The 14,134-nt window shown below is 45.2% G+C and overlaps 3 protein-coding genes across 3 annotated transcripts; 1 reads left to right on the top strand and 2 right to left on the bottom strand.

Moving 5' to 3' along the window:
• Positions 1 to 4,229: 4,229 nt before the first annotated feature.
• BDBG_03839 (uncharacterized protein) lies at positions 4,230 to 6,633 on the bottom strand. Its single transcript, XM_002625734.2, has one exon. It carries the CDS (start codon positions 5,896 to 5,898, stop codon positions 4,918 to 4,920), a length of 981 nt encoding a protein of 326 aa, XP_002625780.1. The 5' UTR covers positions 5,899 to 6,633; the 3' UTR covers positions 4,230 to 4,917.
• Positions 6,634 to 8,293: 1,660 nt separating this feature from the next.
• On the bottom strand, positions 8,294 to 10,151 carry BDBG_03840 (Fmo5 protein; the record flags this gene model as incomplete). The annotated part of the gene is made up of 4 exons (XM_002625735.1): positions 8,294 to 8,599; positions 8,735 to 9,288; positions 9,376 to 10,044; positions 10,118 to 10,151. 4 exons carry the CDS (start codon positions 10,149 to 10,151, stop codon positions 8,294 to 8,296), a joined length of 1,563 nt encoding a protein of 520 aa, XP_002625781.1.
• Positions 10,152 to 11,572: 1,421 nt separating this feature from the next.
• On the top strand, positions 11,573 to 14,042 carry BDBG_03841 (esterase). The gene is made up of 4 exons (XM_002625736.2): positions 11,573 to 12,177; positions 12,291 to 12,794; positions 12,920 to 13,234; positions 13,345 to 14,042. The coding sequence occupies exons 1-4, from the start codon at positions 12,160 to 12,162 to the stop codon at positions 13,600 to 13,602; spliced, it is 1,095 nt and encodes a 364-aa protein (XP_002625782.2). The 5' UTR covers positions 11,573 to 12,159; the 3' UTR covers positions 13,603 to 14,042.
• The last annotated feature ends 92 nt before the right edge of the window (positions 14,043 to 14,134 follow it).

A 14,134-nucleotide genomic window follows, 5' to 3' on the forward strand; every position in this document is an offset into this window, starting at 1 on the left:
CAATACAATATTAAATACTACCTATACTGGTGGTGATAATGACGATTACAATAATAAATAATACTGCAAAAAAAAGAAGGCTGTCTGTCCTATTTTCTAACCCTCAACAAGGCTAGCATAACCACGATATTGATAACTAATAATAAATAACAAGAAAACAATAATATAGTTATCTAGTTATCTATCATCAGAGAGAATAAATTAAAAAAAAAAAAAACAAAAAACAAAAAAAAAAAGAGAGAAAAAGAGAAAAAGAAAAGGGTGTGTGAGTAGGTTCCAGGCATGAATATGAATGCGGGATATTCTTTTTCTTTTTCATTTTCTCTTTTTTTCCCTTTTCTTTCTTTTCCTCAAATTCTTGTTCTTGATGTTGCTATTAGCCTTTTTTGTTATGACAGACAGGGTGGAAGCACATCATTATTGGCAAATAATAGCCCAAAAGCTAAAGTCTGTACCCGACAAGATGGGGGGGGGGGAAGGGAATATGTCACTTCACTTGGCCGCCTTTGGGGACGAACCAGGCAAAACAGCGCACAAGAACAGCAATAATAGCAGCTGTACGGAGTATAGGCAGCTGTATATACTCCGTATATAGGCAGCAAAGGGGAAAGGGTGTGGAAGCGGCACATGGATGTGTTTTGTCATCCTCGGATGGCTGGGGCCAGGGGGCTGGCACGGAGGCAGGCTGGCAACTTGCTACTTGCTCTCTCTGCCTATTTCTGTCCTGCTTTTGCTCTTACTTACCTGAAAGGAACAAGAAGAAAGGATAGTTTATCTCTGAATAAAGAATTTCAAATACGGCCGATCCGCAGGCATGGGAGGGAGGAAGGCTGCTGCTATTGCTGTTGGTCGAACAATAGCAACAATCATTGAAAGAGGAAGCGGATAAGAAGAAGAAGAAGAAGAAGAAGAAGATGATGATGATGATGATGATGATGATGATGATGATGATGATGAAGATGAAGAAGTAGAAGGAAAGAGAGATGAGAGAATATGTGTATTGAAAGACAATAAGTTGTTGACTCAAAAGGAAAAAGAAGAAGAGGATGGGCGCATAAAACAGAGGTTGTACAGTACAGGGGAATTGAACACAAAAAGAAGATTGAGAAGAGAGTGTTTGTTTGTGAAAGGGCTGAGATGGGTTCTTTTCAAGAGACAGGTCAGATATGTATATAGGATTTAGATGGGGGGGTGATGAATGAGGTTTTTTGAGGGAGTCACTCTCGTATCATCGGAAGAGTAAATAAAAATAAAAAAGCCCAAGGGAGGGGAGAGATTTGGTGTGAGTTTGTGAAAAAGAAAAATGGCAGCCTGAGGCGAACACGAGTCATGGAAAAAAAAAAATCTTCTTTTTTTTTTTTAGGGGAGAAATAAGGAAAAAGAAAGTTGAGATGCAGAGGCAGGTTCTCTATAATCTGCGTACGTGCGGGTAGAAGGTGGATGATAATGTAGTTCATATTGGTGTTTTTGTCCTCATTGGATGAAAAAGAGAAAGGAGGAGGAGACGCAGAAGAAAAAAAGAGGAGCACGAAAGGGGACAAAAAGAAACCAAATTGATGATAACCCATTATTATTAGCAGCAGCAGGGCTTGGAATTTATGGTGTTGGGAATGGAATAATAATAATCGGGGAAGCGACAGCTAGCGACGACGACGATGATACTGACAACCGCCAGCGAATGAGTTTCTGAATACGATACGGGATTTCTTCTTCTTGACTTCAGATCTCTAACTTACACTAAGGTTGTTCTGTATTCTGTGTAGGGAAATAAATTAACTAGTTACTATCTATTCTCTTGTCCTACCGACTTTTATTCTCATTTACTCATTATTTACAGTTCATATAACCCCACCCCAGGCTTCTGGAAGAATTACACAGGTGTCAAAAATATCTGGGAAATATCCTGGTGATAAAATAAAATAAAATAAGCTGAAACATGAGCCAGGAAGAAGGTAGGTAGAGTCATTGTTGTCAGATACACTGACACTATCAATCTGTCTACAACTACTACTCCGTACTGCCTTGGAGATGAGTGTAATTAAATAAAAGGTTCAAAAAAAGGATGAGACTGGGCTACATCCCTCTTTATTTTATAACATGTAACTTAACTACCCCTTCACTTTCTAAGAATAACTTCCCCCTCCCTTGACTTGCCATTATTTGCCAACTTCATTTCCCCCCCCCCCACCATCCATCGCAATGCATGCCGCTGCCACAAACCAACCTCTCCTGAAGTGGTGAAGTGCGCACTGCTGTTCCTAGTTAGTCATAAGTCATCACCTCCCAATAACCAATAACCTCTCCACCTCAACTATCCATGGATCCAAGCCCTTCCAAGGCCAAGGCCAGGGTCAAACTCTGTGATTTGCAGGCAAGAAGGAGCCTGTGCTCTCGTCCGCGATTGGCGCGCTAGGCTTGGAACTGAGTCATTGGTTACTTTTATACTTGGCTACCCTGGGGTTAATTTGGTTTTTTTTTTTTTTTTTTTCTGTTTCTTTTTTTGCCCTGGCTACGCAGTATATACTACAACTGGGGTGGGTGGGGTGGCGAGCCCCCGTCGTCGGTCATTCTGGGTTACGAAGTTTCCTCAGGCTAATAATATAGTTCTCTTCTGTCTTTCTGTTGCCTGGGCTATCTTTCTTCTTTCTTCTTTCTTCTTTCTTCTTTTTTCTTCTTCTTCTTTGATGACACCGTCCGTAATCCGGATTCATCTCACCTGCTTTTTGTCTGGTCTGTTGCCTTTTCCAGAGTCTCATCAACAAGAACAATAATAGCCCCCTGGACGGTATTTGCCTGCGCCGATTTGTCACGGCAGCTGCAAGAGAAAACGAGTCGGCCCCCAGTTGCACCCGTAAAATCGGGGCAGAGAGTCTCCGAACACGAATGGACTTGACTAATCTTGCATGTTATTTTTTTTTATTTTTTTTATATATATATATATATATTTTCCAAGTATGTATTGGAGGCGTTTATTTCCGTGCTCCATCTCTTCTAACTCATTCTCTTCATTCACCTTCTTCTTCCTTCCAGAGCAAAAAGGGAAAAGGAAAAACCACTCCGTCATCCGTAGTTCAACATCCCCATCGTCATAGATCGGAGTTTTTCTTTCAGCCTAGCCTTGTGGAGAATTGAAGATATTGAAGATCCCTCCCAGCCACACCACACACGCAGTCCACTCCCTTTCGTCTTGAAACTTCCCAGCCCCATCATATCCTTGCTCAGCAGCCTAGGCCGTGAATAGAACAGGTTTATCTCCAAGTCAGTCAGTCCAGCGCTAACGCCCGATGACATAAGAGATTGTAAATATTATTTGGAACCGGTCGGAGAATCATTATAGCGACCCCGTCAAGGGCCGATCAGGCAAATCGCTCAATAGGCTATGTCGTGCATGATTTGTTGTGCCGGGGTTGTTGTGACAAATACTATGTAATAATGGCAAGTAAGTTGAAGATGAGGAGATACTCTGTTCTCCTTACATTACATACATAGGATAATTCACGAACGAACGAATGAATGAACAACATCATGCCACAGACATTGATATGGTAAATAGAGCGCGACGCTCTTGCCGTCATCCGGCTGCTGAAGATGTTCCAATAATCTAACATTGACTCTTGGCATCTCCATTTCGGGATTAGCGTACTTCTGTGCGCGATCATGTGATGCCAGGAACTATTTTAGCGCGCTGTCACTCGTTTATTCTTATTGTCTGATGAGAAAACAAGGGAAAAATTAGAAACAAAAAAAAAAAAAAAACAGGATCTGACTCATCGCAGGGTTTATCTTTTATCCATGCCGAGGATTTTATTAGAGGGGTTGGATTACGACAACAGGGGAGGCAAACAGGCAAGCGGAGCAGCTAGCTAAAGGCGGGGGAGAGAGGGAGAGAAGTGATTCAGAATGAATGGCGTGAGTGGAAACAGGGATGGGTTGTTGTTGTGTTGGGATGGCGACATCAGAAGTTGCCTGACTGCTCTTGCTCTTGCTCTGCTGTTGCTTTCTGTTGCTGCTTGCTGAAGAGATTTTTGATCATTCATAGGTGTTATTATGACATTTTGTTTATGTAACTATTCATTTATTTTCTTTGGTTTTTTATAAAATACTGTAGGATTAAGGGAGAATGGGAAGAAAGGATGCTGCAGGCTGTGGGTGAAATGGCGGGCTTTGTGGTGCCTTAGGGGAGGGGGGGGACAAGGGGGACCAATATATTAATTGCAAAATAGTATGAAGTACGGAGTAGAGGTGATAGCTTTGACTGGCCGTTCCTAGGTTTCCATTTGTTGTATCCCCTCAAGAGTACCTAGATTATGTGGAAATGATGACAGGAACGTCGGCAGACCTTACTTGCTTTTTCCCTTAGTATTTGGTATAGATCTGTTAAACAGGTAGAAAACATGAATTGTAGTAATTAATATACATGTACACATCAAAACCCAACGGACATGCGTGTTTGTACCCCTCTTTCAAATCATAAGAATAAGTAAGGTTGATGGTTGAGGGCAAAAATTGAAACCATCATCATACATATAAATATATTGACAATTTGAACTCTGAGCAGTTTTGTGAATATTCAACATTTAACAAAAACATGTGTGTCTGGCAATTTTGGTTGGATGGAAAGACGAAAATGCAGAAAGAGAAACATATATATACATGCAAAAGAATAGTGTAAATATTCCCCCAAGGTGACAATTTGAGGTAGGGGAGTGAAGATCACACAGAATTGAAGTACATGATGGATGCTATTTACCGAACACCGTAGCAAGATAACGCAAACAAAATCATTCTGACCATGTAACATCCATGCCCCTCTGACTGTTAGCATTCTGAATTGAGGAGAGCAGGACGCAAGGAGTAATAAAAAGAAAATATCCGGGAGCTTGGAAGCTGCGTACGACACACCCCATGCGTCGCAATTCAGTTCCCAAATGACCCCGCTAACATTCGCCCGGATGACAAGTAGTCTCCGAATTTCGAAGGCAACTTATCGTCAAAGTGCTTCATGTAAAGCGACTCCTCGGGGCTGATGATGCGGCAACCGCCCATTAAGGAAGGGTCGTGATAAGACCCAGCGTTGTTATCGCGCCGCTGGTCGATAGGGCTTTCGCATTCCCCCAGATTGCACCACAAGGTAACACGCATATCGCGCACTTTTGTTCGCGGGTCTGTAATCATGGTTGCGCGCACTTCAGCGTCGCTGTTGGGATATTGGATGAAGACGTTCGAGTCCGCTCCATGCTGGTCGAAGCAGAATTTGGAGAATTTCATATACAGTTCTGGGATCATGTTGTCCAGCACCCCGATTTGCAGGTAGGCTTTGAAAGAAGGGTTGATGGCCCGCTTTGCAACATCCAGTTTTAGGATGAGTTCGCCGTCCACGATCCTGGCGTTGGATCGGAAGTAGACGGTGGTGTTCAACTTAACGCATGCAAGCCAGCCTTGGAAGTTCAGGTCGCTAACGGGGCATCCGTGCTCTTGACCGAATCGGTAAGCTTGCATGATCAGTTGAGCTTTCCTGGATGGCATGCGGAAGCCCACAACTGGGGCTACTCCGACTATGTCACTTTTGTCAAATGGATTTTCGTCCAGCGAGGATGATGGGGTGTTGGGTCCAGGGGTGCCTCCAACTCCGGGAACCAAAGGCCTTGGAGAAGAGAAGGAAGATCGGCCGCTGGATGAATGAGAGCTACCAGCAGCGCTTCCAACTCTGAGAGTCATGGGCCTTGGAGGTGGGCTTGGGCGAGAGACGGCAGGCCTAGGCATGGCCGCTGGCTCCGGAGAAGGCTCCGGAGCAACGGGTTTGGTGTTTCCAGAACGCCGGATACGTGCTTTGGCGGAGCGGCAGATGGAATGGAAACGGCCATAGGCCTTTTTTGAGATCTCTAAAATTCGGGCCATTTTCGCAACGGAGGTTGGAAATATGGTGGCCTTGCGATATTGAAGATCTCTGTAATGTAATACGCTTGAGAGCGGAGCTATATTCGATTTTTGATGCGTGCTTTTGGTGCAGCAGTGGTCTTAAAAGTTCAAGAGAGTCAATCAGGGTGGTGGGCTTGCTTGAGTTGCTCTGTAGACTTGGGAAACAAGTATAGACTTGTAATAATATAGATAGATCTTGAGAGCGTAAGTGTTAACTGGGTAGCGGATGTTTGAAGGGTTGTAGAAGAGAAAGAGAGAGAAAAGGCACTGAGAAGTACGAGACTTCCCGTGCGAAATAGAAACTGTTGGGAGGCATTCTGAACTGCGAAATTGACGTCAATTTTGAATATGCTTCCAATGATGCTTTGGATTGGCATCTAAGGTTTGGCATCTAAGGTTTGGCAACGACGTTGAGAACCCAAAGTTTATCAGAGCCGTTTACTACTGGCTCTTGAACTCTGTCTCTGTGCCGCCACTGTTAGCTAGGTAACTAAATGGGAGGTCCTTGGTGTTATATTTGAGCTTAGATTGATGGGTTGATGTGCTGAAAAGGAAAGTCGAGGTTGAAGTGGGAATGGATTGGCTCAAATGTGGGATAGGCGCGTTCCGCGCGTCTGGCGGCAAACTCTATTTTTTAGATGTTCGGCTCCGCGCCTTCAACAACAGGAAGAGAGCTATAACGGTTAATACAATTGATCTATAAGCTAATCATCCGCTATAAATGATGATGAGAAACTGATTTATTGTACATCACATTTGAATGCTGTTGCGATGTTCACAGTGTTACTAGATGGAGCGTTGAACCCAATCTTTACCATGGACAAGTCAAAAAGTGTAAGGAGATTTGTATGCATATCAAATAAAGTTTGTTTGACAGCCCAAACGGTGCTGCCAGTTCGCAAAAATACAATTTTGACGCCATTCTTGATGACAGTTTAGTTAGTCGCAGCTAGCGCATCTCCCTAGGTTAGATTGCCTGGCTACATGGGCTAGTTTTGGCTTCTCAAAACTTAGCGATTCAAACTTTAGGAAGAGTCGTAACCATGGTGATACTCTTTTTGGACGTAAACTGTCGGGGGCAGCGGAAGGCAAAAATATTTACTCCGAAGCGTAGGGCAATCTACGACGGATGGAATCGCGATGCGAAATGTACTGTACGCAAAACAGGCCATAGCAACTCGCAGGCGAACCCATGCAACAACAGCTTTATGGAGAAAACTATCGTCATATATACCTTCTTCTCTCTCTTGCAGTTGATTGGCCATGACTGGCGATTGAATGTCAATGCGTTGCTTGGAATGAATACTACGGACCGGGCACTGCCTATTTTACACATGCTACAGCTGAGTTGCTCCATCTGAGGCTGGCCAATCCTGACTGACATACAACAAAGGGCTCACGATATCCCGATATGGACGGAGTACAGAGGCCGGTGTCAAACGTTTTTCTCACACTGAGAATTTACACAGAAATATCTAGCCTAGCTCATCGAGATTTGAGCGAGCGTTGAGTGAGTTCGTGAGCTAGCCACATTGATATCTTTAAAGCCCCCTGAAAGTCAATATCCCTTAATTAAGAGATGCAACAGATACTTAGTACCAGTATCAGCGTTTCAGTTTAAATACTTAGAATGAAACAGAAATTTTGACACTGGCCTCTGTCCAGTATATATAACCATGTCCGCTACTTCCACAGCTAAAGGTGATCTACCTCCAACAAGATCCCATTTGACCATGCATTCGAGTGTGAGAGGAGCTTTCGCTTCACCTACAGGGATAGCTGAAAAAAACAGTGGATGCAACTGTTGGTCTCTCTTCGCTATGATCTGCGTGAAAATCAACCTTCCATTTCCCTGCGCATGCCCTTGTTGTGGGGGCAGAGCAGGCTACTAAGGTTTGGAGATTGTGGGTTTCGCAACTCCTGTGCCGCATTTGTGTCAAATCATTAAACAAGATGGCGGAGATCGCCATGAGGCTTGGTTGCAAGGAATGAGCCTAGTCACTGCAGTCGAGATGCCCGGATTCCACGGTCACCAGCATTCTCGCATGTTGGGGGCCTTTGAATTTGGATGATAATTTCCTGTTCGTCTGTCCTGTGTCCCTTCTGCCTGAGGTTCGTTATTTCTAATATTCATCAGATTGGATTTATCGTTCCCTGCCAAATTTAGACGTGATTTTTGCGGTGGGCTTTTGAAGCACACACCCCCATTCAGAGACTGGGAAGCGAGATCGAACGATACTCATTGCAACGGGCTGGTAATATTTAAGCCATAAATGCTTGCATCACATATTAAAAAGATCTTGAATGCTCCCTCATCACCTGTGCCCCCCTCCAGTATCTTACATTTTATTTTCACCCTCCACCAATTCTTCGATCAATATCGAACCTGGCCGTCAATAAGCTCCTTTTCCTTGACACTTATCCCCGTTCCCGCATTCAACCTAACCAAGGTAGCAGCAGCCAGCTCTTCCTTTTGTCCATGGCCGAATAATCGATATTGCGCGGGTGAATTCACGCCAAAATACACCGCTTTTAGCAACGAGAAGGCACGGAACGGATTCGAAGTGAAAAGTTTATGCAAAAGGCGGACGATCGTGGGGTTCGCATCTAGGTCGGCGAGAAGAGAGTCGCAGTAAGGGAGGAAACGGACGGTTGCTGTGTGACGGTCTGAGACCACCATCTGAAGATTGGTGAGAAAGGGCTTTTGATTACGATGGTAGCAATTTATTTCCGTTTTTGAGATATTTCTTTGAGCCTGGTGGAAGGGAATGGGACCAGATATACGAATTGAAAAACACGAGGAGAATATACATACTGTTCTAACTAATTCCTCCTGGTACTCTTTCACCTGCCGATTCATCTCATCCATTGATGGCAGCTTCACTCTCCCCGTCAATATGGCCGACGCCCACCTCGCCTGGGCTTCAGCAACGGGAAGGAGAGGCCCGGGCAATTCGACATACCCGATAAAGAAAAGATTAGTAAATCGTGGGGAGACGACCAGCTTATATAGATCCAGGGTGTTTGGTGATTTCAAGATTGGATTGCCCTCCACATGGTACGTTTCCTTGGATAGGTACGGCATATCCATGTTGTAACCAGTGCAGCAGATTACTGTATCAACATCCAGAACCGTGTCATTCGTGAGGACGAGAGAGGTTTCGTTGAACTGCTTTACACCTGCGCGATGGGCGTGGATTTTGCCAACTTTGATATACTCGATCAGATTGCTATGCACAGTCGGGTTGGCTTCCATTATACCGTGGTGTGGTTTAATCACTTCTGGATGCTCGCCGATGGCGAAGTTCAATATCTTTGTTTGGATCCATTGTGAAAGCCCACCAGGTATGAGCGTCTCAGCAATTCGGTCTAGAGTTGCACTCTACAGGTTAAAATAAAGAGGCTGCAAAACATGTCTCAGACCATAATATCGAAATAATAAAACAATAAACTCACTATCGTATAACTCGACAGGCTGGCCGAGCACAAAGCGCGGTATAACCCAACCGCCTCTCCTGGTAATCATATGCACCTCCTTCGCCACGGAAACCAGCTCGCAAGCCAAGTCAACGGCTGAGGAGCCGAAACCGATGAGCGCAACCTTTTTACCGTCAAACCTGGCCGGTCTCCGGTATACGTGACTATGAAGGATATCTCCTTGAAAGGAACTCATCCCTTCGAAAACAGGAGTCGATGGATAGGAATTATGTCCCGAACAAGCAAATATAGCATCATATTCTGATGTTACTTGATCTGCGCCCTTTTCCTGGTGCACCACAGTCCACCTCCCGTCCGGCCGCTGGTTGCAGGACATCACTTTGGTATTCAGCCGCATATACTTCCCCAATCCAAAATGTTCAGCATATTTCTCTAGGTAATTCAGCATCCGGCGATGACCGAAATATTCCGGATACTGGGCAGGATCAATGGGGAAATCGCTGAAGCCGGAGGTATCGCGGGTTGAGTTTAGAATAACTCCCTCATAGATGGATGATATGGCATCGTCCGTTTCCGGGTTTGGGTCTTCATAACGCCACTGCCCTCCGATTCCACCGCGTACTTCGAAAAGGACGGCATCCAGACCTTCAGCCAAACATTGTTTAAGTGTAGTTAAGCCCGAGGGTCCTGTGAGGCGGATTAGTACGTTATACTTTCAGTGTGTGGATAGGCAGGTTAAAACGATAACTTTTGCACATACCGCCGCCGATGATAGCAACCTTTTTCGTCGCCATTTATTGCGGGCGATGTTGAGTTGAATTAGCGATTGTATATTGGTATTTTTGGGTCGAAGGCTTTCAAGCGGTGTAAATTGCAACACAAACTTTGAAAGGAGGGAAAAAAGGTCTGACAAAAACAATCATAGAAGCAAATTATTGGAAAAGACCACTCTTTTACAGATTCAGGCCCGACAGCTTCAAACACTAAGCTTCGGGCATATATTTCAGAGAATGAGATCAGCGCGTAATCAGGGTGTTATCCCCCCTCGGAAAATAGACAGGATATAAAATAAAAAAAGCGATAACAAGCCAGGAACAGAGGAGACAGACAGCATGTCAACATTTAACAAGCCTTGAACGCCCGACATACTGACCCTGGAGGGATAAACATTGAATGAATGGGGTTCATATATGCCCAAGAAAGTATGCGCTTCGTATTCTGAACTGCGTTGATTGGTTCGCGGTGCGAGGTTGATGCTCGCTCGCGCTCCCCTTTCATCTTACACTCAATGTCAGAGTTGATGAGTTAATGTAACTTAAATTAGCTTAGGCAATCTACTTACTACTCAAGATGGAAGATTCCTCATATAACTAATTGTGATGTAACTAACTACTGGGGATAGTAACAAAAGCCACAGTTTCAAAAAGACCGGCGTCTATTTTAAGTGATTAGTTATGCTTTCCCGCTCTGGCTTGCTTTACTAACTAGTTAAGTTACCGGGCTTAGATATAGTTTTCGAAATGCAAGTGCCGGCCAATAATAATGATTTTGAATGTTGTGTTGCGGAAAAGGCAAAAACTGATATCACGAGTAAACTATACGGAGTATACTCCGCGCAATGATGATAACCACCACAAGGGGTTTTGCTAGCATCTAAGAGCCCAGCCGCGATGGCCCCCCCCGCAAATATATGTGCCATGTTCAAAAATTGGCATTGAAATATCCAAAACATGATGGATATTGGATTATGCAAATCATGCCCTGGCCAACCCTAGTCCAGACCGTGATAAACGACCGTTAGAAGACCAATTTTGAAGTATGGATTCCCTTGTTCAACCTAAAGTCTCCAAAAGCAGCCATTCTGCCACGAGTTCGTTTGCATTATGCTACGCATTCGATGCTCTCAGGCCAGCCCGGCACAATGAACGAACTGTAATAAGCCTAAGCCTTTGTTGTGGAAGGTGTAAAGTAGGGGCGCTTCTTTACCCGCAGTCGAGTATCATAGATTCGATTCGTCCCCTGTGGCGTCCCGGCTACAATATTTACACAAAAAATAAAGAAAGCAAAAGGGCATAAAAAGAAAAGCATAGAATCCACTGAACACTTCACAATATAGTGGAACAAAAGGCCTCGGTTATTTATCGGAATTTTTGCAAATCTTGCTGCCAGGTCGCGACATATGTACTGTACTGTACTGTACGTTATATACTTGTTCATTGGGCGGTAACTCAACTTTTATCCACGAGGGACGATATACACTGATGCAGGCCTTAGTACTTGTATGTACATACAATACAGTACAAAATGTGGCGGATGATTCGTTCGGCCAAAGAGCCGCTGCGGGGTTGAATCCGCTTTTGCCTGATGCATTGCCGAAAGCAAAAACGTGGGGGGGGAGGAGTTCATTTACGATGGAGATGTTGATAGAATTGGCAGTTCTCCATAGTCAAAGCACTGTTAATCCGAGCCACGAGACCTATATTGGTGCATTCAAAGTTATATGAACCCCACGTTTGCATTTTGATGTTGATTAACTGAGGGGTGGCTGCTTTCAAAAGTGGACGTAGTGGAGTGAGTATAGGAGCGGCGTAAATCCTACGGCTGAAGATAACTTATATAGATGGGAGAGGGTTATTGTTATATAGTTCCCGTTTCTCCAGATTTTTCCTTCTTGGTACCGGGTATCTTTCCTCATGATTCAAATTGCAACACTGCATCGAACAGCTATAGAACTATATCTATATCGTTTGTTGTTATCCTTCCCTTGAAGTATCCAAGAGTATAACCATCTCCAAGCTCGCCATGACGGAAGATAACAAGGTAAGTAATCCTATACCCCTCACTCCCCACCCATCCCATCCAAACCAAAATAAAAAAGCATGACACCTACCACCAACCAATTTCCATCCACTCACCTACCTGCCGCTCTCCAGTCCCTTCACGACCTCAAACCAGTCGTCATCCACCAACCCCTCCTAAACAGCATCCCCCCCAATCTCCTCCCCCGCTTCGACCCCGTCTACGTGGAGCACTACAACCGCCACAACGTCGGCCGCTTCCACACTCACCAAGTCCCCATCGAGGACTTCCGCGCCGACCCAACCAAATACCTAATCTCCTACGGCCGCGCCGCGGGCCCGGACGTGCATAAGATCTCCGAGCATAAATGCCCCGTCAAGGGGGGCAAGATCACCCTGCGCATCTTCGAGCTCGAGCCTGTGTTGGGCAGCGACGGCAAGCCCAAGAAGAGGGGCGCGTACGTCAATTTCCACGGCGGCGGGTGGGTGTTTGGCGGGTTGCCGGCGGACCACGATTTTTGCAAACGCGTCGTGCATGACTTGAAGGGGGGTGTTGTGGCCGTTGATGTGGATTATCGGCTTGCGCCGGAGTTTAGGTATCCGACTGGTATTGAGGATTGCTGGGCGGCGTTTAATTGGGTGTGTACATATATTTCATTCTTGCTCCCGCCATCCACCATATGTGTATATATGGCATGGCATGTTGGGAAAAACCCCTCACATGTAGAAGCTAATCATATATCACTCTACTGTGCTCCCCGTAGGTCCGTTCCAAAGCCGAGGAACTGAATATCGATATCAACCGGATGGGAGTGGGCGGTGCTTCAGCAGGCGGACATCTCAGTGCCGTCATCTCTCACATGTGCCGTGACAATGGCTATCCACTCGCGTTCCAACTCCTTATTGTCCCCGTAACAGATATGCACAGCTCCTTCACGCCAGAGGGCAAATTCGACCGCGAAAACACGCCGTATGAATCATACCGCGAGATGGAATTCACCGCCGCATTGCCAGCCGCGCGAATGGCATTCTTCCACAAGCATTTCCTGGGTGTCCCTCGGCCGGAGAAATCAGCGGATGTATGTACATTTTTGTTTTTAACAAGTACTTTTTGTCACATTGACATTGCCGTCGCTAAAACGCAAACAACTCTGTTTTCGTTTTATGTTAACTTAAAACCTAATCTCAGGACTGGAAAATCTCCCCGATATTTGCGCCCAACTTCTCCGGCCTCGCACCTGCGCTCGCCTGGACGGTGGAGATGGACCCGCTACGGGATGAAGGGGAGGCATATGCGGCAAAGCTCAAGGCCGCCGGGGTCGAGGTGGAGGTTATTCGAGCTCTGGGGGTGCCGCACACCTTTTCCCATCTGGATGAGATCCTGGATGCAGGGAAGATGTTTAATAAGAAGAGCATCGAGGCGCTGGGGAAGGCTCTGGGGGGGTGAAAAGAATTGGCTGGAAGATAGTAGAAGATGGTCCGTTTGTGTGGAGTATAGATGATGAGCGCGCAATTGCAGTTTAAATTGAGCCTGGTTTAGTTAATTTATTCCAGTTTTTGTTGATTGGCATCCTTCAATACTCTGGTATTGTATACTTGTCTGGCCTGCCTTGAATCTATGAGGAGACTCAAATATAAAACTGGCTACTCGTAGATTGTTCGTCCATCTTTAGCTTAGAGAAACGAAACCCCCTGGAACCTCCTAACCAGACGCCCACTGTTGTTGGACACTGCTCAGAGCTAAACAACGGGAGTTAAAAGATTCGCTTTGCCATGAATGCTTTCACACAACATTAATGTCCATCCATGCGGTACATTGTACCCGTGGACAGACAATGTACGGGTAGTTTCAACAGCAATTGATTGAAGCAACAAGACAAAACTGATAAAGATTTCAATATCTACATAAAACCGACCATCCCCGATCCGGCCTAGCTCCAATCTCGGCAAAATACGCCATTGCCGGACTCTTACCGTAC

The sequence above is a fragment of the Blastomyces gilchristii genome (assembly GCF_000003855.2).
Source record: "Blastomyces gilchristii SLH14081 genomic scaffold supercont1.6, whole genome shotgun sequence".
In the NCBI taxonomy this organism is placed as follows: Eukaryota; Fungi; Ascomycota; class Eurotiomycetes; order Onygenales; family Ajellomycetaceae; genus Blastomyces; species Blastomyces gilchristii.